Below are 27,987 nucleotides of genomic sequence, written 5' to 3' on the forward strand. Positions count from 1 at the left end.
AAAGTTTGTACATTCCTTTTGGGAAGAAGGTTTGGTAGTATAGAGGAATGGGTAGGCAAGTGTTGAAATGATGTGAGGAAAACATGGGCAAATGCATGCATTGCAGCTACTTCTAGGTAGGAACTTGCTCTCTTCCTTCTTTTTCCCCCTTACACAACCTGGTTCAGTGCTTCCTGCTCTTCTCTCCTAGAGCAGCTGTGCAGTTCTGACTACATCCCCCACTCTTTATTAGTTAGGAGAGACTACTGTGGTCCTGCAAGCAAAAACCCCTACTTCTACCAGCAGTTCGGCCCAGAGGACAAACTCCACATACTACAATTTTGTGGGGGGAGGGAGGTTCAGTATGGTGAGTGGCTGGTAACTGGAGGGGTGGGTGAAGTGTGGGGTCATATACCTCACATAGCATCTTCCTTGCTTCTGTAAGAAAGTCCTGGGCATTGTGGTCAGAATGGAGGGAGGACAAATCAGTGTCTGCATTTAAGCAAACAATCATGATGCATTTTAGGTATTTGATCAAGCAGTTGCTTCGCAATGTGTCTTTCATCAATGGGATTTAGGTGATGTTTTGTTAAAATGGGATTTTCACCTATGTACATGAGAAAAATGTGAGTGCTTCCTTCATAGTACAACTCTTGGCTTTCTTACTTCTCAGAGCAGTGTGTGCCTTGTTTCTTGGTTTTCCTTTTTCCTGCAAGGCCCAGCTGACTTCATTATTCTGAGTCTGAATTGCCCAAATCTTTCAAAATAACCTCACTTTCCAGGACTCAAATTCTGGAGCCTGAAGAATTTTTCTATCCATTCTGCACTAGGACACAGAAGTTCACAATAGGTACAGTGTGAGAGCATGATTAGCCACTCCCTTCCCAATGCTGGGCTCCTCTGCTAACCAGCATGTTGTGCTTCCTTCCAGGCTGAGCTGACATTTAGTGCCGGGGATATTATCACGGTGTTTGGATCCATGGATGATGACGGTTTCTATTATGTAAGTACTTGCTAAGGAGACAGGAAGCAGGATGGAGCTGTGGGCAGCTCATCAGGGTGGGGAGGAGGTGGCTCCTTGCTCCTGTGTGCACCCCCTGGTAGAGGCATGGAGTGGGCATGTACCCCTCCTCCCCCCTAGATTTTTGCATGGGGTGGATGCAGGCTGCTTGCTGTGGGCTTGGGGCTCTCCGCTCTGTTGCCTTTGCCCCAGGGGCCCTGCACTGTCTGTGTGCCCCCTGCCTGCCTGGCAGCAGTGGGTGTGGCGAGTTGTGCCTCCTGCTGCTGGGCAGGCAAGAGACGCATGGCTGATGCAGGGTCCCCAGGGGAAAGGCAGCATAGTGGAAGGCCTGAGCCTGCAGCCGCCCTCACCCCACTTGGCTCTGCTTTGGTTATAAAATGTCCCTGCATGTAACACTGGTGGTGGCCGCTCTGAACTAAAGCTCATTTAACAAACTTTAGTTCAAGTGCCCCTGCCACCATTTTTAAGCACCAGGATGCTGATCCACTGGATGAGCTGCCCTTGGCTCTGGCCTTCTCTCCACCCTGGCCCTATGTCCCATTCACTGCCCTGGCTAGGCAGCCCCCCCAGCCCCTGCCCCACACCCTCCCTCATTATGGGGGCCTTGATCTGCCCCCCTCCACACCTCTTCCCTCCCTCATGGCCCTTGCCCTGCAGGGAGCTGCTCTCTACGCTGCCCAGCTGCATTCCTGTAAATAGGTTATTGGATCCGTATCAGCCAATATGGCTGGTTAATAATCGGCTATTGGTATTGGCCAAGAAAATCTTAATTGGTGCACCCCTATTCCTAAGCATGCTCAATGGGCTGTGCTTTCGCCCAGCAGGTCATATCTTTGTGTGCTGGCCCCAGACAAGCATGAGTGATGAAACTGTTTCTAGTAAAAGCCCGTGACTTCTGGAGTTAAGAGTTTGGAAGAGGGCTAGCAGAAGTCTGGACTGGGATCTCGTGGTTAGAGTCCTGTTCTAGAAAGTGAGAGAACTGAAGATTCCAGCCCCTCCTCCTTGGGGTTGTTTTTCAGTTATGGCCTGTGGGGCAAAAATCAGGATGAATATCGGCAAATTTACTCCCACTGGGCATGTCCAGACAAGTGTGGAAATGCAGTATCCAGCACCATGGACCCATCTGTGGCATACATGCTGCACATGTGGGCATTCCCTGCACTGCTACTTTGCAACACAGGGCATTTTTTTGACCCTGAGAGATCTCGGGGTCAAAAAAACCAATGCCGAAAAAAACCAGGGTGGTGCATGTGGTGTCAGTGCGTGTCTCCCAAAACTGGAGCCTAGCCAGCTGGAGCCAAGCTCAAGCTCCCAGCCAGGCTCTTTGCTGCAGGAGCACCATGGGTGCAGCTCCTGGAACTCCCCAGGATACCAGAGCGTGTGTGGCACTGGCATTCCCCAGGGACAAGTACCAGCATACAAGGTGTGCCACTGCTACTTGTCCCTGGGGAAGCGCATGTTCCTACTTGTGGGGATGCGCCCACTGTTTCCAGCACAAATGTGGATCAGGCCACTTTTGTATGGCCCTGATGACTATCACTTGCCTAGCCCCATGCCAGAGGTGTCTGCTTATTTATCAAGCCAGTTGTTCTTACCGATGTATCTGAGAACTGCTGTGTTGACCTTTCAGGGAGAGTTAAACAGACAGAGAGGCCTTGTCCCTTCTAATTTCCTGGAAGCTGTGTCTCTGGATGGAGGAGTTTCTGAGGGACTTCATTCAAAGGATAAAGATGCCTGTGCAGTGAGTGTCGAGAGTCAGGTAAGGTGACAGGGCAGCTGGCCAGGGCAAGAGCTAAGCTGTGAACCTGCCATACTGGTGAGTATGGCATAGAGCTCACACTATGTCATGCAGTCTTATTTCATAAGCTTTACACAGAGGCCAGCTAAAATGTTTGGAGGAAAATAGGAAGACAACTCCTTACAGGTTTATTTGGTGGGTGAAAAGAGCCATCAAGCAAGAAAATGCTTTGGCAACTTACTCCTGCCCTGCACTGGGATAAGTGCAATACATCCAATCATCTGAACCCTGAGGATTTCCAAAATACCACCACTATGGAAAGGGCATTAAGGCCATGAAAGCAACCCATAAACAAAGGAAACTCACAGCATCAGCCACCCCTTTCCCCTCCCCCGTACCCAATGGTCAAACAAACTCTAGAGAAAAATTGTAGGACACTTGTTACCTCTATTGCCTCCTGGAATAACCACTCAGCTCTTACCTGGGGAGGCCTCATTCTGTGCCGACTGTCCTTCGAGCCATACCACTAAAGACAATGGAGGTCAGTGCCTAATTTGCCTCTAGGTCCCCACTTGACTGCTCTGTTCTTTAAATTCTCCTGTGGGAAATTACTACTACATCTCTTATTGACAGTGTTACAGAATTGCAAAGTTGTAAGTGCAGTTTGGAATCGTTTAACAGCAGTATTGTATGCAAGATACAGGAGATGATAGCATTTCGCTCAGCAGCTGGAGTACTATGTCCAGTTTTGGGCACTACATAAGAGGAGATGTAGAGAAACTGGGGAGGATTCAGAAGCAAGAAACAGAGGTGCTAAAGCAGCTGGAATGCAAACCATAAGAGGAAAGGCTGAAGGAATTGGGTATGTTTATCTTGAACAAAAAGAGGTTAAGAGGAGACATGATAGCAAATTTCAATATTTGAAAGGCTGCCGTAAATAGGATGGAGAAAAATTGCTCTCCCTTACTGTGAAGGGCAGGATGTGAAAACACGTGTTAAATGGCCCCAGAGCAGATTTAGCTCAAATCTCAGGAAAAATGTCCTAATTGTAAGAACAGTGGGACAATAGAATGGGCTGCTTCAAGTATGCATGGAGTTCCTTGCTTGGAGGTTTTCAAGAAGAATCTGGATAAGCATTTGTCTAGGATGATTAGGCATAGTCAATCCATCTCTGCACGGGGCTGGACAGAGAATCGTGTACAGCATTGTGCAGCAGTCCTGGATTGGAATTGAGGCTGAGGTCACGGCAGGCTTCATGAAAGATGCTCTAACTACTGGTATTGGCTCAACTCGGTCTTTCTTGGCTTTTCTGCCTTCTGATTTTTCCTGCACCCTCTCTCCCAACTCCAGACCTCCCCACTCCCTTTAATCCTTCATCTCTCACCCTCAGCTACCTGCTCTCAACTAACTTGTTTGCTTCTGCCTTCAAACACAGCCTTATCTTTCTCAGAACCCTCTTTCTCCATCTCCTTCTCCAGCTGTTTCTCCAACTCCTTGCTCCTGATGACTCCAAGTTCTACAGCACAGTGTCTGCTCTCCTGCCTTGACTCCAAAAAAAGCAGAGGGATGTTGATGAGCCTGATTTATGTATCATTTCAAATTAAGGTTGGGTAGTTGCGTCAGCTTCTGTCTTGTGTTCCAGTCCCAGCCAAAATCTGAGCCTCTGAAGCTGAACAGTTGCTGATATTGGATCCCTTTGTTCTGGACTCTGAAGTCTTGCCTACACTGAAGAATTGCACTAGTTATGCCTGCAGTTATACTGCATTAGCTAAAGCATAATAGTCATATCAGTTTAACTCCCTGTGTGGGCTCCTTTTCTGGAATAAGAGCACTTTTTTTTTTGTTCCTTCCAAAATGTTCCTCATGCCCCTCAAGCTAAACTCCAAAGAGCCCCTCTTCTTGGAATGGGAGTGTACTCAAGGGAGGTTTATACCTGCCTGACTGTAGCAGTTTGAATTCATAGCTTTGCTTATACAGGTCCAATCGTCCCATCTAGCTGGATCATTGGTCATAACATTTTTGCTGCATGTGCGCTCTGGTGCGTGTTACATTGCCCCATGTGAGGCAGGGGAGGCTGAGGCCAGCCTTACCTGGGGTCCTGGGGGCCTCTGGGAGCTGCGGCCATGGTGATTCTGCAGCAACGAGCCTGGCCGGCAACTGGAATGTGGCTCTAGCTGGCCCGGCTCTGGTTTTGGGCAGCATGTGCTGTCACCACGTGCACGGTCTTGCTTTTTTTACGTGCGGGTTTTTTTGATCCTGGGATCTCCCAGCAAATTAGGAGCACAAGGAATCCCTGCATGTGTGGTGTGCGCTGCTGCAGACAGGTCTGCAGTGCTGCATACCATGTATACACGCTTATCTGGACGCACCTCTGAGACTGTTTGGTGAAGCAAAGAGTCCTCAACTGTGAATGCAGTGTTCTTGGAAAGCTTCAGTTGTGGGCGATTTTTATAGTAGCAGGATTTCATGGCTAACAGAATTTCATGTCTCTCTGAGCATGTCTTTCCCATATATCAATGATTCTCAACCAGGGTGCCACTGCACCTTGGAGTGCCTTGAGATCCTTCCACGGGTGTGGGGGAGAGGCATACAATGTTAGCACTGCTAAGTGTGCAAACATGATTCACAGGATAAACTCAGAGATTTTAAATAGGAATCCATTCTGACCTGTTGTAGTCTTTCTGAGTTCTTTGCAACAGAAGAATTGCTTTATTATTTTTCTTTAGTCAAAAAATTAGTAAAAAATAAGAGGTGGTATTTTTCAAGGGGTTCCTTGGATCTAAGGAGAGGTGCCTTGAGTCTAAAAAGGAGCCACGGCTTGCCAAGGGGCTGTGAGCGGGGGTGGCTCCTACTGCTGCACGCACTGCTGGAGGGCATGGGGGGGCATGTGCTGCCAGATGTGCGTGGAGGGGCAGGTGAGGGCTGCAGCTGTGGGCTGGGGTCGGGGCTGCACTGGGCTTTTTCCAGCACATGGGGTGGGGTTGGGCCTGGGCTGTGCTCAGGGCAGGTGGCAGTCGCACTGAGAGTGGGGATACAGAGGGGAGGGGTGCAGCCACCCCAAATTTTGCTGTAGCCCCCCATAGTAGTTGTCATCCCCCACCCCATGTGCCACCGCCACCCACCCTGAGTGCAGCCTCCATGTGCTGGGAGCGCAGCCCCCATGTTCTGGGAAGAATCCGGCACAGCCCTGGCCCCAGCCCGCAGCTGCAGCCCCTCCTGCCCCCCCTGCAAAGATCCATGGGCACCCCCCCCATGCCCTTTTGGGGTGTGCGGAGAGGCAGGAGCCACCCCCCACCCCATCCCCCTGGACTGGCCGTGGCTCTGTCCCACAGCCCACCCTGCCCCAGCTGGGTAGTGCCTGCCCCAGCCCCACTCCCTCCCTTACTGTGGGGGGCATTGATCTGCCCCCCCCCCCCCGCCATCCCATCCCTCCCTCCTGCTTCCACCACAACAGACTTACCAGCTGCACGCAGCTCTCCAAGCTGTCAGGCTGTGCTCCTTACTACGTACGTGCTGCACTGTCGCTGCGCACATGCATGGGCATTTATCTGCCAAATTATTGGCCACATCAGGCCGATTTCCGATGCAATCAATTTGATTTATATTGGTACTGATTCAATATCAGATCAATGTATCAATGCACCTCTACTTCCTGCAGCACATGGACATGGATCTAATTCTCCTTGAGCCAGCATAGCATGTATTCCTGACTCAGCATTTCTCTGATATATATGGACATTAGGGGTGTGCGAAGCAGGCCCTAATCTATTCGGATTCAGCCCGAATCAAGGACAGTGATTCAATTAGTTGATTCAGATCACTGTCCCTGATTCGATTTGGGCGAATCCGAATCTGAAGATTTGATGCTGATTTGGAGAATTAGCAATTCGGACATAGAAATAATATTTAAAGCTGTGTCTACCTACCTCGAGGTACCAGCATGGCTTGTGAACACTGCGATGCTCTGGCACATGGAGCATGCCACAGAAGTGCGGGGAGGGGGGCCTTCACATGCTGGGCAGTGAAGCCAGAAGTGGACTGGAAGTACTTCCGGTCCACTTCTGGGTCTGCCAGGGAGCATGCATGGGGGGGCCCCCCACACCCCCCTGGCTTGGCGATCAGCCATGGGGGGACCTGGGCGTCTGCCCCAGACCCAGGAGGCACCAGTTGGCAAGCTGCTTCTGGTCCACTTCCGGGTCTGCTGCCAAGTATGCTGGGGAGCCCCCTGCACTCCTGTGGGACACTCCATGCACCCCAGCATCATAGCACTCATGACCCTCCTGGTACCTAGAGGTATGTAGAAAAAATATTTAAATCTGTGTATATGTCCAAATCTCTCTGAATCGATTCGGAGAGATTAAAGCATCTTCTGATTTGATTCGGATTTGGAGATTTGGCCACCGAATCTCCACCTAATCGAATCAGGGACTGAAGCTTCACAGAGCCCTAATGAACTTCCCTTGTGATTCTGCCTTTGCCATCCAGATGTGTAGATGTATGATTTTCCAAATGCGAGTGATGTCACTCTTTTAAGACGTATTTACCACTGCATCTGTTCCCCAGTGACATCACTCCAGATTCTTTATCTAAATTTGACGTGCTTGCAAAGCTACATCAATATTCTATGCTGTTCCATGCTTTCCATAATGTTGTAGCATCTGGCAGTCCTGTTCAGGCTCTGTTTTGCTAGGCCCTGTGTACAAAGACATAGAATCATAGAAAATTAGGGTTGGAATAAACCTTGAGAGGTCATCTAGTCCAACCCCCTGCTCAAAGCAGGACCATCCCCAGCTAGATCACCCCAGCCAAAGCTTTGTCTAGCTGGGTCTTAAAAATCTCCAAGGATGGAGATTCTACCACCTCTCTGGGTAACCTGTTCCAGTGTTTTACTGCTCTCCTAGTGAGAGAATTTTTCCTAATATGTAACGTAAACTTTCTTTGATGTAACTTGAGACCATTGCTCCTTGTTCTGTCATCTGCCATCATTAAGGACAGTCTAGCTCCATTCTCTTTCAAACCCCCCTTCAGGTAGTTGAAGGATGCTATTAAATCCTACCATCTCTTCTTCTCTAGACTAAATAAGCCCAGTTCCCTCAGTTTTTCCTCATAAGTCATGTGCCCCAGCCCCCTATCCATTTTTGTTGCCCTCCACTGGACTCTATCCAATTTGTCCATATCGTTCCTGTAGTGGGGGCCCCAAAAGTTAATACAGTGCTGCAGATGTGGCCTCACCAGTGCTAGGTAGAGAGGAATAATCACTTCCCTTGACCTGCTAGCAACACATCTACTAATGCAGCCCAGTATGCTGTTCTTTGCAGCAAGGGCACAGCATTGGCTCATGTTCAGCTTATTGTCCACTGTAACCCCAGGTTCTTTTCTGCAGAGCTGCTGCCCAGCCAGTCAGTCCCCAGCCTGTACTGATGCATGGGATTATTCCATCCTAAGTGCAGGACTTTGCACTTGTCCTTGTTGAACCTCATGAGATTTCTTTTGGCACTGTACTCCAATTTTTCTAGGTCTCTGAATCCTAGCCCTACCCTCCAACATATCTACTACTCCCCCCAGCTTGGTATCATCTGCATGCAGACTTGTTGAGGGTGCATTCCATGCCAACTTCCAGGTTGCTGATGAAGACTTTGAACAGAACCAGCCTCAGGACTGTCCCCTGGAGCACTCCGCTTGATACCGGCTGCCAACTAGACATTGAGTCGTTGATTACTACTCTCTGAGCCCAGTGCTCCAGCCAGTTTTCTGTCCACCTTACATTCATCCAGCCCGTACTTCCTTAGTTTGCCTGCAGGAATGTTGTGGGAGTCTGTCTGTCTATCAAAAGCCTTGCTAAAATTAAGGTATATCACATCCACTGGTCTCCCCCCATCCACTGAGCCAGTCACCTCATCATAGAAGGCAGTCAGGTTGGTCAGACATGACTTACCTGTGGTGAATCCATGCTGACTGTTCCTAATCATCTCCATCTCCTCCTCCACATGCTTAGAAATGGATTCCTTGAAGATCTTCTTCAGACTTCTTCAGGGACTGAGGTGAGGCTGACTGGTCTGTAGTTCCCTGGATCCTTCTTTTTCCGTTTCCTAAATATGGGCACTATGTTTACCCTTTTCAGATCATCTGGGACCTCTCCTGATCACCGTGAGTTTTCAAAGATGATGGCCAGTGGCTCTGCAATCACGTCAGCCAGGTCCCTCAGCATCCTTGAGTGTGTCCCATCCGGCCCCATTGACTTGTACACGTCCAGCTTTTCTAAATAGTCCCTAAACTGTTCTTTCACCCCACTGCTCACCTCCTCCCCAAACTGTGCTGCCTAGTGCAGTAGTCTGGGAGCTGACCTTGCCTGTGAACTGAGGCAAAGAAGGTATTGAGCACTTCAGCCTTTTCTGGATCCTGTATCACAAGGTTGCCTCCCTCATTCAGTAAGGGATCCACACTTTCCCTGATCCTTCTCTTGCTACCAGCAGACTTGTACCCGTACTTGTACCCTTCTTGTTACCCATTATCTCCCTTGCTAGCTGCAACTCCAATTACACTTTGGCCTTCCTGACTTCATCCCTGCGTGCCTGAGCAATGCTCTTATACTCCTCCTTATTTATTTGTCCAAGTTTCCACTTCCTATAAACTTCCCTTTTGTGACTTAGTTTACTGAAGAGTGCCCTGCTAAACCAAGCTGGTCTTCTGCCATACTTGTTCGTCTTTCTGCACATCAAGATGGTTTGTTCCTACACTCTCAATAAGGCTTCTTTCAAATACAGCCAGCTCTCCTGTACTCCTTTTTCCCCACTCTGACTGGCTTCCTAGGGGATCCTGCCCATGAGTTCCTTGAGCAAGTCGAAGTCTGCTTTTCTGAAGCCCAGGGTCTATGCTCTGCTGCTTTCCATCCTTCCTTTCTTCAGGATCTTGAACTCAATCATCTTGTGGTCACTACAGCCCAAGTTGCCATCCACTACTACATACCCCACCACTTATTCCCTGGTTCTTACTTGAAGAGTTCATGCTTTGGTAGTGTTAGACTTTTGGTACCTATTTTGTAGATTTGTAGATAAGCACGAGGTGTTCACTGATTACAGAAAGGGAGCCAGGAGACTGTGCCTCAGTCCTTTTTGATCTGCCACTGATTCCCATATAACAACAGTTTGGAGCTCTGTAGTTTAAGAATGTGAGCTCTGAGGCTGCTGAGAGTGTAACTTCCTGGCTTGTTCAAGGAGGTCTCAGGCTTGTGATGGTAACTTTACCTGGGAGAGACTGTCTGAGAAGGTGGACTACAAAGGTTTAGGTATCTCTGCTTGCCAGGTTACTAGTGAGGAGAGAGGACTCTCCACGTGAATCTGACTGGAGGCCTTGAAGGATTAATGCCCGCAGAGTTCGCTGCCTCCTGTGGGGGGGAAAAGCATTGGCTGTGAATTGCTGGGCTGTTGTGGATTAGTCTCATGACCCTAATGTTCCTTTCTCACTGTTTCTGTAGAGTATGTGCCTTTCATTAAACACAGACCTGCAACACCAGTGCTCCCACTTCCTGATAGTCTGTTTGACCCTGCTGGGAGGCTCCTGGCAGTGAATGTCTCTACAGTCTCACCTAAACTATCAGGAGAAAATAGAACAATATGTATTTCTCTGTGCCTTGGAACAATATGTATTCTCATGCTGCCAAATACAAGCACCCATTCAGCTCCTTCTGTCTAGCTATCAAGTTTGAATCTGTAAGCATTGAAAGCCAGAGAATGCAGACATGAAGACTTAAAAGCAATAGTCTGCATACATTGCACATAGTCTCTGGGCCCAGTCCTTGGTAAACTCCATTGACATCAATGCTGCTATACATGAGGGAAGCCTTGGGTTGACCTTAATCAGTGAACACTTTTTTGTAGGCCTACTGTGATGTTCAGGATCTTGTTAGTTAAAATTAGTTCAAGTTATATGTTTTCAAGCACAGTCTGTTTGCCTAGGCAAGACACGGCCAATGAGCCTGGTAGGTTGACAGGAAAAACCAAGTTGCTTGGTAGGGGACACTTTTCTGCAGGGCTGGGTTGGCAAATCACCTACAAAACATCTGAGAAGACACCGATAGAGGGGTAACAGCTGGAGAAGCATCATTTGAATCACGAAAAACGGAGTGCTAAGATACTACTTCTGTTTCATTTTCCAGCTGCAGCTTCTGAGACCTCTTGCAGCCTGAGCAGGGTCAGTAGGTACTGTGATTCCACAGCAAAGCTGGAATCTTAGCTCAGATCATGGCAGAAGCTCACTGAGCATGCTCACCACTGAACTTTCAGTTGCTTGTAACTTTTGGATTTACACTTTTCCCCACAATCTAACGGGAAGACCTGATCACATATAAGGCTAATTTACACACAAAGAGGAAGAAGGATGGATTATTTGACTTACTGGTGAATAAATAGTTCTTAAAATGTTGGGGACATGTGTCTTTTTAACACTCCAGTAACTGAATGAGATGAACTGTCAAGCATAGGCCACTTCTGGACTTGGAGTAAGTAGTGACCATTTCAGCCTGAAAAGGGAACTAGCCTGTGAAAACAGGGTGTGCCAGTGAAGATCTCACAATACGCTTAATTATAGTTGTTGTAAGGCAGCTGCTATAATGTGTGTATTTTGCATCAGTAAAGCACAACTTTTTTTGTAAAGTATCTTTAGAAAGTGTTCCATTCTAATTGATTTCATGTATTTATTTCTGCCCCCTTATTATGCAACCATGGCGGTTATATTCTTCAGAGAATGAGGAAGAGAAGAGTCCAGTGATAGATATGAATGATACATAGAGAGAACAACCATGTAAGTGTATGTGAGAAGATCTTCTTGATTTCCACCCCCACCCCACCCCAGCCCAATGCCTTAAGAGTGCTTTGCAGCCCTAGAGCTTTGCAGCCATAGTTTGCTCCTTCCTCTGCTGTACGAGGGCTGGCTACAGTGGGCTGTGTTAGCAAGTCCAGCTTGAAATAGCCCAGTGGCAAACTATTTCCTTCCAAAGTGGTTGTGTGCTACCTAGAAGCTATGATATGCTTGCAGTGCAGAATGCAATTGTTTGGAATAATTATCTGGTGGTTTTGGGGACTGTGATAATGATTGCAGGATAGTTAGAAGTTAGAACAAAGGCCTTCGTTGTCAATCGGCCTATCTCTCCAGCTGAGACAAGGGTCGTCTTCTCTGCATAGTAGTTCACAAGGCTGTATCCAGTAGAGCTGTAAGTGTCCTATGTAATATGGCTCTTTTCTTTGCCATTGTAACACTATCCCGTAGGTTAATAACTCCCTATATTCCTTTGCTTAATTTTACCCCATTCTCCCTAACGGTGGTCCTTTTACACAAGTCTAAATGTGCTCTCTTAAACCTATTAAATAATAAAGAATGTTGGTGTGGTCAGTCCCTAAAATCAACTTATGTGGATAATTGTTCTGCATGACAGCACTGGTGGGAACAATGGGCTTTTGTCTGTGATAGTGCTCTGTGCAGGAGGAGGAGAATTATTTTACTTCTATTTTTTAACTTTTGATTTAAAATTTCAGAAAAAATATGACAGTAAGAATTCTGAGAGAAAAGCAAAGACTCATGCTTTATCAACATTAACAGTTTTTATCAAGATCTTGACAGTAATATGTCTTCATTTCTTGTCTTGGAGAAGTGGACAGAGTTTTCCATTGAGTCTGTGAACTGGTTCCACACTCTCCCTATCATTTAGAGGGCCTGGTGCATGGGTGTGGTTGTATATGTGTACATGCACTTCTGTGTATGCTTGTATAAATGTGTGTGTGTGCATGCTTGTCTGTCATTAACTAGAGCTGGGTTCAGAAGGACTTGTCATCACATAGGGCACAGCTAGTCATTTCCTTTTAACTACTGGATACTTGATAATTGAATGGGTATATTACTATTGCTATTACAATGAATAATCTCTAAGGGTGTTTATACATGTGCTCTGGGAGGGGTCTTTAATTACAGTGGTTTCGAGAGCCTCTCATTAAGCACCCAGAGCGTCTTGCATATAAGCATCCCTGTGCTGAAAACCCTGTGAGGGTTTGGTGCCCCCAGAGGGTTTGGTGCCCCTGCGCTGAAAAATGGTGGTGGGGACACCAAACCCTCTGGCTTGTTGAGCAAGCATTATTTAAAGCGCCCCCACCACCATTTCTGAGCGCCCTCACCACCATAATTATCACACTCCAGCAGACTTGAGTAATTACAGTGCATCGGAGCAGCCGCACTGCTTGTATATAGGCACTCTAAATGCCTACGTGGAAGACATAGTCCTTGGAAGTTTAATTTAGCAGATAAAAGCAGAATAGAATCCAGTCGTTGGAATATGAAGTTAGACAAATTTAAGATAAAAATAAGGTGCCAGGTTTTTTTTTTCCGGGGGAGGAAGGTCAAGTGGAAGTAATTAACATTTAGAACTTGGGGAAGGGGTGGATTCTCCATCACATACCTTTAAATTGGTGTCAGATAGCTCAACATGGAGTTTATGAGCTTGATGAAGGAATATCAGGGTGATATTTTCTGACCTATGCGATGTAGGAGGTCAGACTAGAGGCTTATTATGGCCCCTTCTGGCTTTGAAACCAGAGTGATTTGTGATATTGTGAAGCAACTGTTGTATTATCCATAGCAGGCAACTGTTGTGTTATGCCTTTAGCTATTACCCATGTGGACTTGAGAGTTAACATGCATCTGGCATCAGTAGCCAGATGAATCTCTGAAGGATTTGGTAACTCTTTATACTGAAGGCTGATTTCATCTTTCTTACCCCTTCTCCAGAATAATGGTCTCTTTCTATGTATTGCACACCGTCACACAAGATGTTTATGAGATCTGACTCCCTAGACACAGTGTTTCAACTCATCCTCTACCTAAAATACATTCATCAGTAGAGTAAATGAAGCATCTGTACCATGCCAGAGATGAACACAACTCTAATGGGAAAAAGAGATCATGGGCAGCTGCCTTTCCTGCTGTTACTTGCTCCCGAGTGACACAGAGAGGGTCAGCAGTGGGGTAACATCTGCTGTTAGGCACAGGACACTGATCTCAAGACTGTCAGACAAACGAACCCAGATGAATGACCGTACTGTCACCAGATGGTCAGTGTCAGCTCCTAGGGTTGGCTTTATGCAGCAGCCTCAGCCTGCCTTTCCAACAGGCTTCTGGTAGCAAGGCATATCCACGAAAGACACTGAGATTTAGCATGACACTGTCATGATCGTTAGAAGTACATTTCTTCTGCTCCTTTCCTGATGCAACATCTATGCCCTTTGGATGTTGCCCTCCACAAGCAGAGCATTGCGCTGTCTATCAACGACTCATTCTTTTTCCATGGAGAACTTTTTGTTGTCCATTTTTTTCTGAGTCCCAATTCCAGAAAACTCTTAAGCAAGTGCTTAACTCTTACCGACTTCACTGGGACCTAACCGTGTAGATTAGTACTGTCCTGAATGGAAGATACTTTCAGACCGGCCAAGGCGCAGAGCATTCTGTTGCTGCCTTCCCAGTGTGCACACACCATCCATATTCCCTCTCACTTCCTGCCTGGCAGGCTGCTGTTTAGGTGTTTTTGTTTAGATGGGTGCAGCTGGAAGGACATCATTCATATCTGGACATACCTGGGTCCATCTGTAATATCAGTACAGGTGATGTAGAAAGGACAGAGTAGGGTCAAAGGCTCCACTGGGCATTAACAACTAGGGTGGAAAAGAGTCTGGCCAACCTGAAAATCTTCATGACCCCAGACAGGGAAGGTAAGGGATGTTATGCCAGGCAGCAGGGAGTGTCTGGCTGGAACCCCTGCCTGGAGCAATTACAATGAAGAGAAGATAAAGTGCAGCTGCTGGGAATTGACCAGTAGCTAGGTTGCTGCTGAGAGGAAGCTGGGCCCTGCAAGATCCCTGCTCCCATCCCTAAAGTCTGTTTGTGGCTAACCCCAAGGGGCAGTGGGATAGAGTGAGCTATTTGAGCCCCTCCTGAGGGGCAGCAGGGCACTAGAAGGATCAAAAGATACCATGGATAGCATTTTCAGGAACATCTGGGTGAGACAGACTCCATTTTTAGGAGTACCATAGGCACTGAGGAGCCAGTGTCTCCTGCATGAGATCTGGACTCCTAAGTCAAGTAAGTGCTTCTGACATTGTCTCATATCTACTCTCCCATGAAGGGTTGTGGTGTTCCCTCTTTAAGAGAGGGTTGAGAGAGTGTGATAGTCTTCTTGTCTGTGAAAGTCTTCATCTTTCTTAAAAGGCAAGGCAGAATTGCTCCCTGTGTTCATCGTGACTATGGGCTCTGCTGTCTTGCCCAGTGGCCTAGTCCATTGTGCTGAACTCTCTTGGAGAGGACTCCAAAATTAACTCTTCCCTGTCTTCAGTACTAAGCCATCAAGTTATATCCTGCCTCCCATGCTTAATTTCAGCCAGTGTTGAGACAAATGGCAGCTGGTGCTGGGGGACTGAAAAGGTTCAGAGCTTCAGTTTGATCCACCCTGATGAACTGTAGCTGCTGGGGAAAGGTCTAGTGGCCTGCTATTGTGTTACAGCATAGAGACAAGCAACACCCACCTCAAGAAATTCCTAATCGGGTATCTTCAGGGCACAGCATGGTCAGCCCACTTCCCACCACCTCACCCGCATTCCTTTCTCCTGTTGTCTTGAGGCAGTTCTCAAAGGCTGTACAGTCTAGGGACGTGGTTGTCGTGGGGGACCTAAACTACCCTGACATCTGCTGGGAGGAGCAGTCAGCTAAATCCTACTGTTCATGTAGGTTCTTAACCTGCATGCAGGACCTTTATCTAACACAGGAGGTATACAGTCCCACTAGGGGAATGCCTTACTGGACTTAGTGTTGGCTACGAGGGAGGACCTGGTAGGGGAGCTGCAGATTCGTGGTCACCTTGGGGATAGTGACCACCAATCGATCGAACTCACCGTACAGTGTAGGGTGGGTAAGATAAGTAGTAGGATGGAAGTGCTTGACCTTAGGAAGGCTAACTTCAGTGTGCTCAGGGGTCTAGTCAATGACGCACTGCAGGATAAGAGTATTGGCGAGATGGGAGTCCAGGAAGGGTGGTCGTTTCTAAAGGAAGCGATCCTTTGGATGCAGAGGGAGACTATCCCAGTACAAGGGAAAAGGGGGAAAGGAGCCAAAAAACTTCCTTGGCTAAACATGAAAATCCAGGGGAGCCTAAGGGCAAAAAGAAGGCATATAGGTGGTTGGAAGCAGGGGGAAGCTACCAAGGAGGAGTATACGTACTTGGCCCGCACTTGCAGGGAGGCAGTTAGAAAGTCCAAAGCAACTACAGAGCTGAGGCTGGCAACACAAATTAAAGACAACAAAGTCTTTTTTTAGGTATATAGGGAGTACAAGGAAGGTGCAGGGCAGCATAGGACCCCTACTGAACAAGGAAGAGCCATTAGTGACAGACAGGGCGGACAAAGCTGAGCTATTCAATGAGTTTTTTGCCTCAGTATTTCTGAATAGGGGTCAAAATAAGTCTCCTAATGGGTTCTTAGATGGGCATCAGAGGGACACCAGCCCATAAACTGTCGATGTTGACTTGGTGCAGAGTCACTTGGACTGGATGTGTTCAAGTCAGCAGGCCCAGATCAGCTGCATGTGAGGATACTGAAAGAATTGGCCGATGTCATAGCAGAGCCACTGGCACAGCTGTTCGACCGCTCATGGTGCTTGGGTCAGGTCCTGGAGGACTGGAAAAGGGCCAATGTGGTCCCCATTTTCAAGAAGGGGAGGAAGGAGGATCTGAGTAATTATAGGCCAGTCAGTCTCACCTCCATCCTTGGAAAGGTCTTTGAAAAGATTATGAGGGATCATATTTGTGGGAGTCCAGCGGGAAAAATAATGCAGCAGAGAAACCAGCACGGATTTGTAGCAGATAGATCATGCCTGACCAATTCGGTTTTGTTTTATGACAGGGTCACAAAATACTTAGATGCAGGAGTAGAGGTGGATGTTGTTTTCTTGGACTTTAGCAAGGCCTATGATATGGTATCTCATCCCATTCTCATAAATAAATTAAGAGGCTGTGACATAGATGTTTACACGGTCCAGTGGGTGGCAAATTGGCTTAGTGGTTGCACCCAGAGAGTGATAGTAGATGGGTTGGTGTTGACCTGGAAGGATGGGGTATTGGGGTCCTGCAGGGTTCAGTCCTTGGACGTGTGCTCTTCACTATCTTCATCAGTGACTTGGATGGTGGTATGAAGTGTACTCTGCCCAAGTTTGCAGACGATACTGAAGTGTGGGGTGAAGTGCACACTCCGGAGGGTAGGGAATGATTGCAGGCAGACCTGGACAGGTTAGAAAAGTGGGCAGTACACAGTAGGATGCAGTACAACAAAGACAAGTGCAGAATGCTGCACCTAGGGTACAAAAATATCCAGCACACCTACTGGCTGGGCAGTGACCCTCTCAGCAGCACAAGAGTGGAAAAGGATCTCAGAGTCATAGTGGATTCCAAGATGCACGTGAGTCATCAGTGTGACAAAATCATCTGCAAAGCTAACCACACTTTCCATGCATCAGGAGATGCATGACAAATAGATCCAAGGAGGTGATACTTCCCCTCTATGCAGCATTGGTCAGACCTCAGTTGGAGTACTGCATCCAGTTTTGGGCTCCATACTTCAAGAAGGATGTTGATAGACTCACAAGGGTCCAGAGGAGGGACACGCATATGGTTAGGGGCTTACAGGACAAGCCCTATGAGGAGAGACTGAGGGACCTGGACCTCTTCAGCCTCTGCAAGAGAAGGCTGAGAGGTGATCTTGTGGCCGCCTGCATTAGGGGGATGCAGCAAGGGATCGGAGATGCTCTGTTCACCAGGGCACCTCTTGGGATAATAAGGAAGAGTGGCCACAAACTGACAGCAGATTTATGGTAAATATCAGGAAAAACTTCTTCACAATAAGGGTGGCCAAAATTTGGAATGGCCTTCCAAAGGAGGTGGTGCTCTTCTCTACCTTGGGGGTCTTTAAGAGAAGGGTGGATAGGCATCTGGCTGGGGTCATCTGACCCCAGCACTCTTTGCTGCCTAGGCAGGGGTCAGACTCGATGATCTGTTGAGGTTCTTTCCAACCCTAGCATCTATGAATCAATGAACTCGCTTTTCACTTGCGGAGTGACAAAACTTAGCACTTATGTTTTAGAGAGCACACTTCCATTTCATAGCCCAGCACTTACAGAGGGCTGGGGATACCCAATCTCATGCAAGGTCTGAGGGATATTTTAAAGCTGAATTTGTACGGGATAACTGATCTATGCTGGAAATGAGGACTATCTCTGGGATGGGCTTTGGTGGTGGTCTTGCTGGGTAAGCTGTATATGCGGGGACGATGCCACTGCTTAGCTCTGAACTCAGCTATTTCTTTTGTTGTCTTTCTTTCCTGTTTAGCTCAATTTAGATGGGCCTGGTGACCTGTCAGCAAACACCTTTGAAGTGCCGCCATCCTGCCCTGTCACTGGTGTCCCAAGTCCAGAGCAAGTAGTGTTTGAGACTCCTGAATCCAGTGTTTTGCCTGTTCAAACTAAAAAAAAGAGAGGCTTCTTCTTCAAGGGAAAACAGCTCTTCAGAAAACTAGGGTCCAGTAAGAAGAACTGAAAATGGATATTACTGAACTATTTAGACCTGTCCATGAACCAGGCATGGACTGTAAATTCAGGACACACCCTCTGCAATAAACTGACCTGCCACAGAGTATTTTCATAAGGAAAACAGTCGACTTTAATTATTTACAACTTTCTAGTGGCTCCATAAACCTAGGCCTCATTCACATGGTCTTCACAGAGAACCCTGTTGCTACTGGGCTGCATGTCCAGTGAAACCAGCACCTTGGGCGCAAGCAATGTTCCTGTAGAAGAGCAGTGTGGACAGGAGCCTGGGCACTAGGGATATGGCTACCTCCACAGTAGTGTGTCCTGACTCTGCATAGCCAGCCATTCCCTGTAAATATTTTAATTCTAAAGGTGATATACTGGCTGTAATTTAGCTAAATGGCTGCTCCCAATAAAGCCCCAGCCCCTTAGGAATTACTCCTTAGTTGTAATACTGGGATTCCTTTGTATAACGTGCCCGGGTACTGCTCTATTCTGTTCAGATGCGGCTATTGGCAACCCCTCCACTTCCTGAAAAGATTGTTTGCACTTAATTTTCTTCCTGTGAATCCCCTTTGTTGTCTCTGGGTGAATGAATGAGACATTTGTACTGAAAAAGGTGTAAATACTCAGCTGTGCCTAGGAGCATCTCATTCTGTCTCAGTTGTGCTTCATTGCAAGGGTTCCCCAAGGAGAAAGGAGACGATACCCACAAGGCTATTCTTGCATTAAGGGGTACATTCATAGTTCTGCATAGAGCCAGGGCTTCCAGAAGGTGGTTGGTGCATGTTGATCATAGCTGTCTGGGGACTCCGCCTTATTTTTTTTCTTTTTTGTTTGCTTATTTAAATATTTGACTGACATGTTCCGATGATTGTGTGTTCCTGACTGAGTTTTTGGAGAGCAGAGCTGGGAGCAGAGCCCTGCCAGGGATTTTGCTCCTGTTTTCATATGAGGTAACCTGTCCCTCGCATTAAGGATTCATCCCTTTCTAAGCCAAGGAGTTTTGTACCATGTGGTTTCTATCCTTTTATGGCCATATTTATTTCTTTGCATGTCTCAATGGGGTATTTGTTTTGAGAAAGACAGTTATGTTTGGTATTTGAATGATGCTAACTAAGGCCATGTCCACGGGTGTTGGTGATACCGTATGTTTTTATTTAATATCAAATTTTATTATAATAAAGTCTATTTTCACAAAAATACATCTTTTCCTTACAAAAGTCACACATTCAATATTGCTTTTTTTCAAAGATTCTACATTGTCTCCTCACCATCCAGAATGAGAGGCCATGGTGCACTAACACTCCCAAAACAGAATGACAGCCCCCAAACCGAGGAACATTAGAAACTTAAGTTAGAAACGTGTTGTAAGGGGCTAAGATGCCACTAGGCCTCTCTCAGGGGCAGGACAGGCATTGTCGTGGAATTACTGTGGGCACTTTATGGCCCTGTATGCCACAAGAAGAGGCTGAAAGGGCTGCAGAAGGGCAGAATTTAGCCCAGTTTGTCAAATTCAAGGTTTAAGTATTTTGTCTCTCGAGAGGTTATTCTATACCCTTGGACACAGCAGGTGTTTTGCCACTTACTTCAGTAGGAGCAGGATTGAGCTGCAGGTTGGAGCTGCCATGGTTTTGGCACTATCCCATGCATGCATAGAAGTGAGAGCAATTATTTCATGGTGTGCAGGAAAAATGTATTTTGTCTGCTTTGTGAGAGGTTACATTCACACAAGGGAGTCAAGTGTCATGATGCTAAGCATTGCCAACCTAACAGTTAGGCCACTGTTACCACCTAGATTCTAGAGTTAGCTACTAAAGCTCAATCTGCAAAGCACCTGGATATGGAATTCCCACCCATCAGTGTCCAGGCTATTCAGTAAGCAGTGACAACAAAATGGGTTGCATTTCTCTTGTTACAGGGTTCACAATCCTGGACCCTGCCTTGGAAGTAAGCACCTAGGCCTTTTCATCCAAACAACCAAAGAGATCTCAGCCTTTTCTCCAAGGACACAGCTAAAGGAAGCAGGGGCTTCTATTCCATAGCCCTCACTTAGCATACTTCTTCAAGATATGGGAGACCTAAGTTCAACACCCTCTTCTGCTTGAAGAGACCCAAACCAACTTTCATATGCAAGGATATTTTGTTGTAAGGCTGGTGTCAGCTCTTGCTAACGCTTCTGTCGGAGCTGTTCCACTTGGTATAAACTACATAAATATTCACTGGGCAAGAAAGAAAGAGTGAGGAAGACTCTAGTGTGAGGGAATAACCCAAGTCTGTTGCTATTTAAATTGTGTGTACAAAATGGACTCCCACAAGAGAGACTGAGAGGGCACCTATAGATGTGCAGTGAGACTGCTCTGATGCGCTGTAATTACAGCGCGTCAGAACAGACTCAGCTAACTGAGTCTGCTGGAGTGTGGTAATTACTGCGCACCAGCAGACTCCAGTGTCATGTGTATCAGTGTCCCCGCACTGAAAAATGGGTTACTTTAACTAAACCTTATTCCATGAGCTTTAGTTAAAGTGTCCCTGCTGCCATTTTTCAGCGCAGGGATGCTGGTACATGTGATGCTCCGGGTGCTTTAATTAGAGGGGCTCTGAGAGCCGCTCTAATTAAAAGCCTTCCCTCCCCCCCCACACACTTCTGGAGCATGTCTATAAACACCCAGACATACCCACCCACAGCAGACTGTCCTACAGCCTGATAGGTGGTTTTACATCTGCACCACAATGGAAACGAGTGTTTTCAGGGTTCAGCAGGGTTTTGTGAATGTCAGTGGTGTTTAATGATGGACTCAGGTGCCTACAGAGGCAATTCATCACCATAACCCCATTGAATCTAGCTACTGGGATTCTGCTTTCCAGGGATTAGGCTTTCCAAATATTCACCTGTAGGCAGAGACTAGGTCTGGAAACTCATCTCTAAAAGGAAATATTTAGGGAAATTGTGTCTCCTTTAGCTACAGTAGTGATCATGAGCCACTCAGCTGTTGCGGTGAAATGTTTAAGAAAGTTGCTTTACTGTAGGGTGCTCAGAAGAAAGAATTTTTGAAATATTTCAAGTCAGCCTGAGAGCTAACCATCATCAATGGGCTGGAAATGGCCACAGGAATGGGTAAATTTCCCCAAACCATTGGAAACAAAAAGTGAACCTTGGAGGCTGATACTCCTATTAGGCTGGATCTTTTCTGCAGCTAAACCTTTAGGATCCGACATACTCATGCATATTTCCATATAGTTGCCTGGAAAGTTTCCAGAAACACTTTTTCCTTCATGTGTTATAATCACTCACGTGGATCTGCCACCTGCTCAGTTTTAGAGGAAGTTGCTTTGCAGTTATAACTGAAAACATGGAGTTTCTTAAGTGGCATGTTTACTGTTTAGGGAAGTTTGGAAAGAAACTGTCCAATGTTGCAATTGTTATTAACCATTTCCTAGTACGGCTATTTACAGGACCTCTCCACTCTGCTTTAGGTGGGAGGGCAAGGAATTTTTAGGGTATATTTGGTCAGCATCTTCGGTTAAAGTAGGAAAGGAAAATAAGTGGCAGTACCCAATTTAGGTCTTAGATGCCCTGCTCATTATGTAAAGTACATAAAAAGATGCCCTGGGTAAGATGTTTTCATGACATATTCTGAACTAGTTGCTATAACTTAAACATGATGAATTGGTCCTCAGGGCAGAACCAGATAAACTGGAAAACATTTTTATCTGGATCTCTTTATCTGGAAGAGTCCTTGTTCCACTAAAGCAGCTGAAACTGGCAGCATCATTCCTGTCCTGCTGTAGCTCCATAAAAATCACAGAAAACCAAAGCTGTGTAGATGGATATGTACCTTTGTGTCTGTGTACATGAACATGCAGCTACATGGAAAGACAAGGAGACAACACTCGAGAGCTAATTTGACACTGAGCAAAGACAAAAGGAATGGGTGGGGTGGGGGAAACAATGAACATCTGCTACAGGACAGAGAGGACAAGGAGAACGGACATTCCTGGAGGCCAAAGCCACTGGACAGTGCGCATGGGTGATCTTAGAACGCTTTGTCTTATCAATTGTCCCAGTGCTGTTTTTCTTGCACATGCAATGAATACCAGTGTCCGATAGGCTGGAATGGACAACATTTGCAGTAGTGCAGCTGTTACAGAGGTGCCCAGGGGGTCCTCACAATCCCTGAGTTCCTGGAGCACTTTCAGGAGGGCAAGGGTTGGAGAGGCCACCTCTTTGTAGAATTTAAGCTAAGTAGGTTTTTAATAGGGATGTGTGAAGCTTCAGGTAGTGATTCGATTCAGAGGAGAGTCAGCCCAATTCGGTGGCTGAATCTCTGGATCTGAATCGAATCAGGGGACCAGTTTAAAGGTCTCCGAATCTTTTCTGAAGATTCAGAGAGCTTCGATGATTCGGGCAGTCCCTGGTGGCTGCAGCAGGGAGCTGCAGCTGAACTCCGACCTGGTAAATACTAGGAGTGGGGAAAGGGGGGGCTGGGGGTGGGGACAATGGGGACACACCTGCCAGCTCCCTGAACCCCCACCCGCTCCCCCAGCCCCCGCATGGCTGCCCTTGCCTGCCCCAGCTTCTGGTGCTTTAAACAAAAGCCCTGGTGCTCACTGGGTGCTGATGGGTGGTGGTGGTGGGGTGATCCCTGCTGCCCCTCTCTGCCCCACACTGCTTCAGGGGCTCTGCCATGAGCCCTCTGATCCCCTCCCCCTCGCTTCCCCAGCCTCCCACCCCATGAGTGCCCCACCTGAGCCAGCTCTGTCCCTTTAAAAAAACAAAACACAGAAAAGCCTTGGGACTCTCCGTTCCTGCAGTGGCCTTGGGGGCTTGTGCAGAGCCCCCTATGTGGCACAGGGCAGCGAGGGGCAGCAAGGATCGCCCCCACTGGCAGGAGTGGTGAGTCTCGGGTTTTTTTTAGTTTTTTTTTCTTAAAGGCCCAGAGCTGGCCTAGGCAGGGCTCCCATGGGGGGGGCTGGGGGAGCAAGGGGGGGTCAGGGGGCTCATGCAGAGCCCCCCATGCAGTGTGGGCCAGTGGGGGGCAACAGGGATCGCCCCCTGCCTGGCAGCACTCGCTGAGTCGAGGCTTTTTTTTCCAACAAGTGCTGGGATCTGGGGTGGATGGGGCAGCCGTTGCCAGGCTGGGGGAGCGGGCAGAGGATGGGCCTGGCTGATTCAGAGATTTGGCAGCAGCTGTATCTCCAAATCAGTCGGCCGAATTGAATCGGGACAGTGATTCGAATCACCAAATCAAATCACTGTCCCCTGAATCGGCCGAATCCGAAGCGAATACTAACCGCTTCGCACAGGCCTAGTTTTAAACACTAAGGGCACTATCCAACTCCAACTGATGTCCTCTGAAAACCTAAAAGTCAAAATGCAGATGCACATATTCCACAAGGCTATTTACTCTCAGAGTTACAGAGGCATTGTTCTCTAGCCTTGAGGCCAGATACTGTTCTGTCTTGAATGCAAATTTTGCTAAAAGCTCTTAAACCCTTTGGAGAGTTCAAAAGCTCAGGTTTACCACGTATACCATTACACCTAATGTGGATGAAGTGCAACAAAGGTGGTTGTTCAACAGGAACTAGTAGTGAAAACAAAGAACGTTCTTCACATTCTCGGTACTTTTTAAAGGTACAGTGACAGATAAAAATTACAGCAGGGACTAGAAACAAGCTGAAGTCAAGCAAGGGAGCTGTTTGGTAGGAGTGTATGGGAAACTGTACAGGAGGCACCAGACTCGCTCTTCAGTGATGGGGCACATTGGACATGTGGGATTCCAGCTGGTTGGACACATGGGGTATGCAAACCGCACCAGAGTTTATTGCTATGTGCTAATTCCATGTGTAGATGCACACACTGAGGATCAGCAGCTGGAGGAAGAAAAATAAGACAACGAAACAACGAGTTACATATGCACAAACAATTTCATTGTGCAAGTAGGAGAGCCACCAGGGATTTCAGGAGATTCTTTCTGGGAGACAGTATGGTTAGATAGCTGGGTGCTGTTCTCAACTTATGGAGGCTACGAAACATTGCTCACTCAGAAGGGTTGGGAAGGGCCTAGTGCTATTATTGGCATCCAGGTAGAGAAATTAATTCAGAAATCTTGACTACTGTTCCCTGCATGTTTCCTTACCCATGAAGATGTCCTGAAGGTAGAGTGCATGAGAAGCAGGGTTGGCCTGTGCCTCATCCCGAGACTCCATGAGGTACTGAAAGGAAGGAGGAGGCTAGTGCAGGGGTAGACTATGAAGGGAGGCAATAAGAAGACCCAAGCACAACCCAGCTGTGCCTTAGCCTCTCTGCTGAGGCTGCCAGCAAAGAACAAACCAGGCTGTGGAGACCAAATTGCTTTAGGACGCACAGAAGAATTTCCATTTCCTTCTCTGGCCCAGAATGCTACCTGGGAGGTGCTGGAGATAAATAGAAGACTTGATTCACCTGAGCTGTTGAGCCAACACCTCTCACCTGCTCTAAGTCCACAGAGTGGTTGAAATTGCCATTTGTTGTTTGCCAATATGGAAGTTACCTTATGGAAAAAGTGTATCACTTGTTCCTCCATGCTATTTAGAACCTGGCATTTCTGTCTCTGCAGTGCCTGGGTAGACTGAAAGCACTCTGAGTCAGGGATAATTTTTTTCTGGTCTCTACACAGTGCTGGACACACTAGGTATGGTAAGGAAGTGATAAACATCATACTTCTATTATGATAGTCAGTTGTGTACACTTGCTCACCATGAATCATGGGCTCTATGCATGACCCACAGGGTGACTTTCTCTGGTGGGTGATCAAACAGAATAATCAGAATAGTCCCAACAGTCACACTGAGGATGCCTGCAGCATCTGTCTTCTCTACCGCAGTAGGGATTTGGAAAGCCATCCTTAAAGCCTTTCATCTTAAAATCAGTTTCTCATGTTCAGAAGACTATCATGGAAGACTGACTGCTCTACATCAGCAGTGGCGCTCCAGCCCAGTACCTCTACAGCATGAATGCTAAACCTGAGCTGAGGAACCACCTGGGGACCAAGACAGATTCCAACACCAGGTGGGTCGGTCAAGGAGGGTGGATAGCGGGAAGGAAGGGAGGGTAATATTGCACATACTGAGCTGTAGGTTAGAGCAAGATTTTGTGGAGAACATGCTAGCAAAGTGGTGCTGGGGCCCAGCCATGATGGAAAAGTCCCACAGTTTACAGTCATGTTGAAATTTTTGATCTACCTGTCCTTTAATTGTTTGCACCCAGAGGTAGAAGATTTGAAACCAGACCTGTCTAGCTGGGCTCTGCTGCTTCTTCTGGATCAGGAGTGGCCATGTCTTCATGAGATGCTGACTGCACAGTTGTTACCTCATAGTCATTTAGTGCTTGTATAAACAAGGACTAAATGACTGCTCATTAATCAGAGTTACTGCAGTTGTGTCAAGAAGTGGCTTTTTTATAACACTGATGGTGCAGTAGCTCAAGACTACTGTGCAGTAGCATTGCATCATGCTTCTTGCCATGCAGCGCTACTGTACAGTCAGCATCTTGTGTTGACGTGGCCGATGTCAGTGACATTCAGAAAGAGGCATAAGCAGACCCAAAGAAAAACTCTGTTCTATTACTCTCCCACGTGCCTTGAGAGCCTCTGGGTTGCTTGCTGGTTCACAGCCTTGCCAGGAGAAGGTTTCCTGCTATGTGGGAACAGGCCACCCCTGCTGGGCAGGTCTTGGCCAGGCAGATGTCTCTGCCATAAAAGTATGCTGCCTGAATACCTGTCTCCCTGTAGTCAACTGATCCTGAATCAGCGCTGTCTCTTGCTTCCATTTTGGTGAGAAACTGGTTTCAGAGCCATTCTGCTGCTTGTTGTGACGTTAGCTAGATGCCTGTGCTGCTATTTGGATGGGTCCAAGAAAAAGTCGACAGTGTGCATGGAAATGAGTTTTCAAAGGACACATCATCCTTGAAAAGATACAGTTATCATGATAATAGGCATTGGTTTTAGTGTGGTTTGGCAAGTTCCTCATGGTGCAACACAATTATTAGAATGAAAGTGCAATATCATTTTTTATGGCAAGTCATAAAGCTTAATCAGTTTAAAAATGGTAACGAGCATGAGATAGCAAAGCCAGTACATGGAGATAACAGCTCTACCCAGTTCTGTTTTGCTCAAGAACAGTTCTTCACATATCGTTATGCAAAGTAGTTGTGGTACAGTGAGCAGAGTAATTCTGGGTCCATTTTATAAGTTGATTTCACTGGGGATCTAGCTCCTATGAGAAGATACCTATTTATTTACAATAGTGAAAAAAATAATAAATTACATTATTGAGTAGTGAACCTCATTGCAATTAGTCAAGCCTTAGAGAAACAGACAGCCTAGTAAGCTTTAAAACCCATTGCCTGGGATACCAAATAGTCATACCTGGAAGGCAGGATACAGAGTAGCTGTCAAAAATACACATCCATCTGAATTACTTCATGGAGACAACCAAATAAACAATAGGCAAACTACCACTTTTCTCTGTATCATTGTGGTTCATAGGACATTATATATATATAGGAATGGTTCACATTGTAGAAACATGGAGTTCAAAAAGCTCCAAAGAGCTGCTGGAAGATGAAGTGAGAAAATGTATTGTTTCTTTTTTGGAGGATGCTTATTCAAACACACAAAGGCTGCTGGCAGATGTTAAGGCAGTCACACAGGTGGGGTTTGAAGAATTTTATGCTCCATTCCCCAAATTGCGTGACTTGCCATGTCAGATGTGCATGGCAAATTGTGTGATTCTGGGAATGGGCCGTAAAATTCCTAAAACCCTAACTGCACAAGCTGCCAGTGTTGGGGGGAAGAGGGGGAGCAGGAAGCTCTCTGATTCCCAGCTGCACCTCCCACACACCTGGACAGAGTGGCTGAGGAGTCAGCAGCTCTGCACTCCCTAGGACTAGGTGCTGCTTTCACAGGTGCCCAGAAACATAAAAAAGTGGGCATGCAGCTGGAGCTCCCAGCTGCACGCATGCTTTGTAAAGGTCCAGAGTGCAGTGAGCCCAACTTTGGGAAGCCTTTCCCTGATGTTGTGCTCAAATCCCCCAGACCTCCATAAAGTGGACAAGCTTCTGGGAGTTCTGGCTGAACACCCACCAGCTTTCCTGAGTTCCCTCATGACATAAGCCCAACAGGCTGGTGGTTCTCCCCATAGGACAGCTCCCTCATCCCTGGCTTCTAAAGCCAGTTTAGAGGCACCCAACACGAGCAGTGAGACATGGGGAAGGTCTCATCCCTAGCTCCTTGTGCTGCACACCTTTTTAAAAAGGGGTGTACAGCTGGGGATGGGGAAGGCCACTCAGTATGTACAGCTGGGGACGAGGGAGATTTCCCATGCCCCACTGCTGAAGTCAGACACCTCTTTAGACTGGTGTGGGCAGTTGGGAATGGGAAAAACACTCCTATCTCCAGCTATACACCCCTTCTTTTTTTGGAAGATGCTTAGTCAAACTCACAAAGGATGCTGGCAGGCATTAAGGCAGTCACACAGTTGGAGTTTGAGGAATGTGGACACACATGGCCCCTGTGGAGATAAGGTGGTCTGGAGAAAGTAGGGTCACAACTTTCAGAGGGCTTTCCTTGTTCAGGAAGGGTGCAGGCCATTGGGAAAG

At 47.1% G+C, this 27,987-nt stretch overlaps 1 protein-coding gene across 11 annotated transcripts in view; it reads left to right on the forward strand.

The window, feature by feature from the left end:
* TSPOAP1 (TSPO associated protein 1) overlaps nt 1-19,574 on the forward strand; it is a 197,076-nt gene extending 177,502 nt beyond the window's left edge. For 7 of the 11 annotated variants that reach the window (XM_059717357.1, XM_019486345.2, XM_019486341.2 and 4 more), the window contains 3 exons: nt 911-982; nt 2,631-2,759; nt 18,148-19,574. In XM_059717357.1, the coding sequence (XP_059573340.1) occupies nt 911-982; nt 2,631-2,759; nt 18,148-18,354 (408 nt within the window). In that variant the 3' untranslated portion in view covers nt 18,355-19,574. Of the gene's footprint in view, nt 1-910; nt 983-2,630; nt 2,760-11,477; nt 11,544-18,147 lie in introns of all 11 variants that reach the window. The other 4 variants (XM_059717356.1, XM_019486347.2, XM_019486348.2 and 1 more) reach the window with 4 other exon arrangements.
* Nucleotides 19,575-27,987: the final 8,413 nt, after the last annotated feature.

Source organism: Alligator mississippiensis, chromosome 14 (genome assembly GCF_030867095.1).
Source record: "Alligator mississippiensis isolate rAllMis1 chromosome 14, rAllMis1, whole genome shotgun sequence".
NCBI lineage: Eukaryota > Metazoa > Chordata > Crocodylia > Alligatoridae > Alligator > Alligator mississippiensis.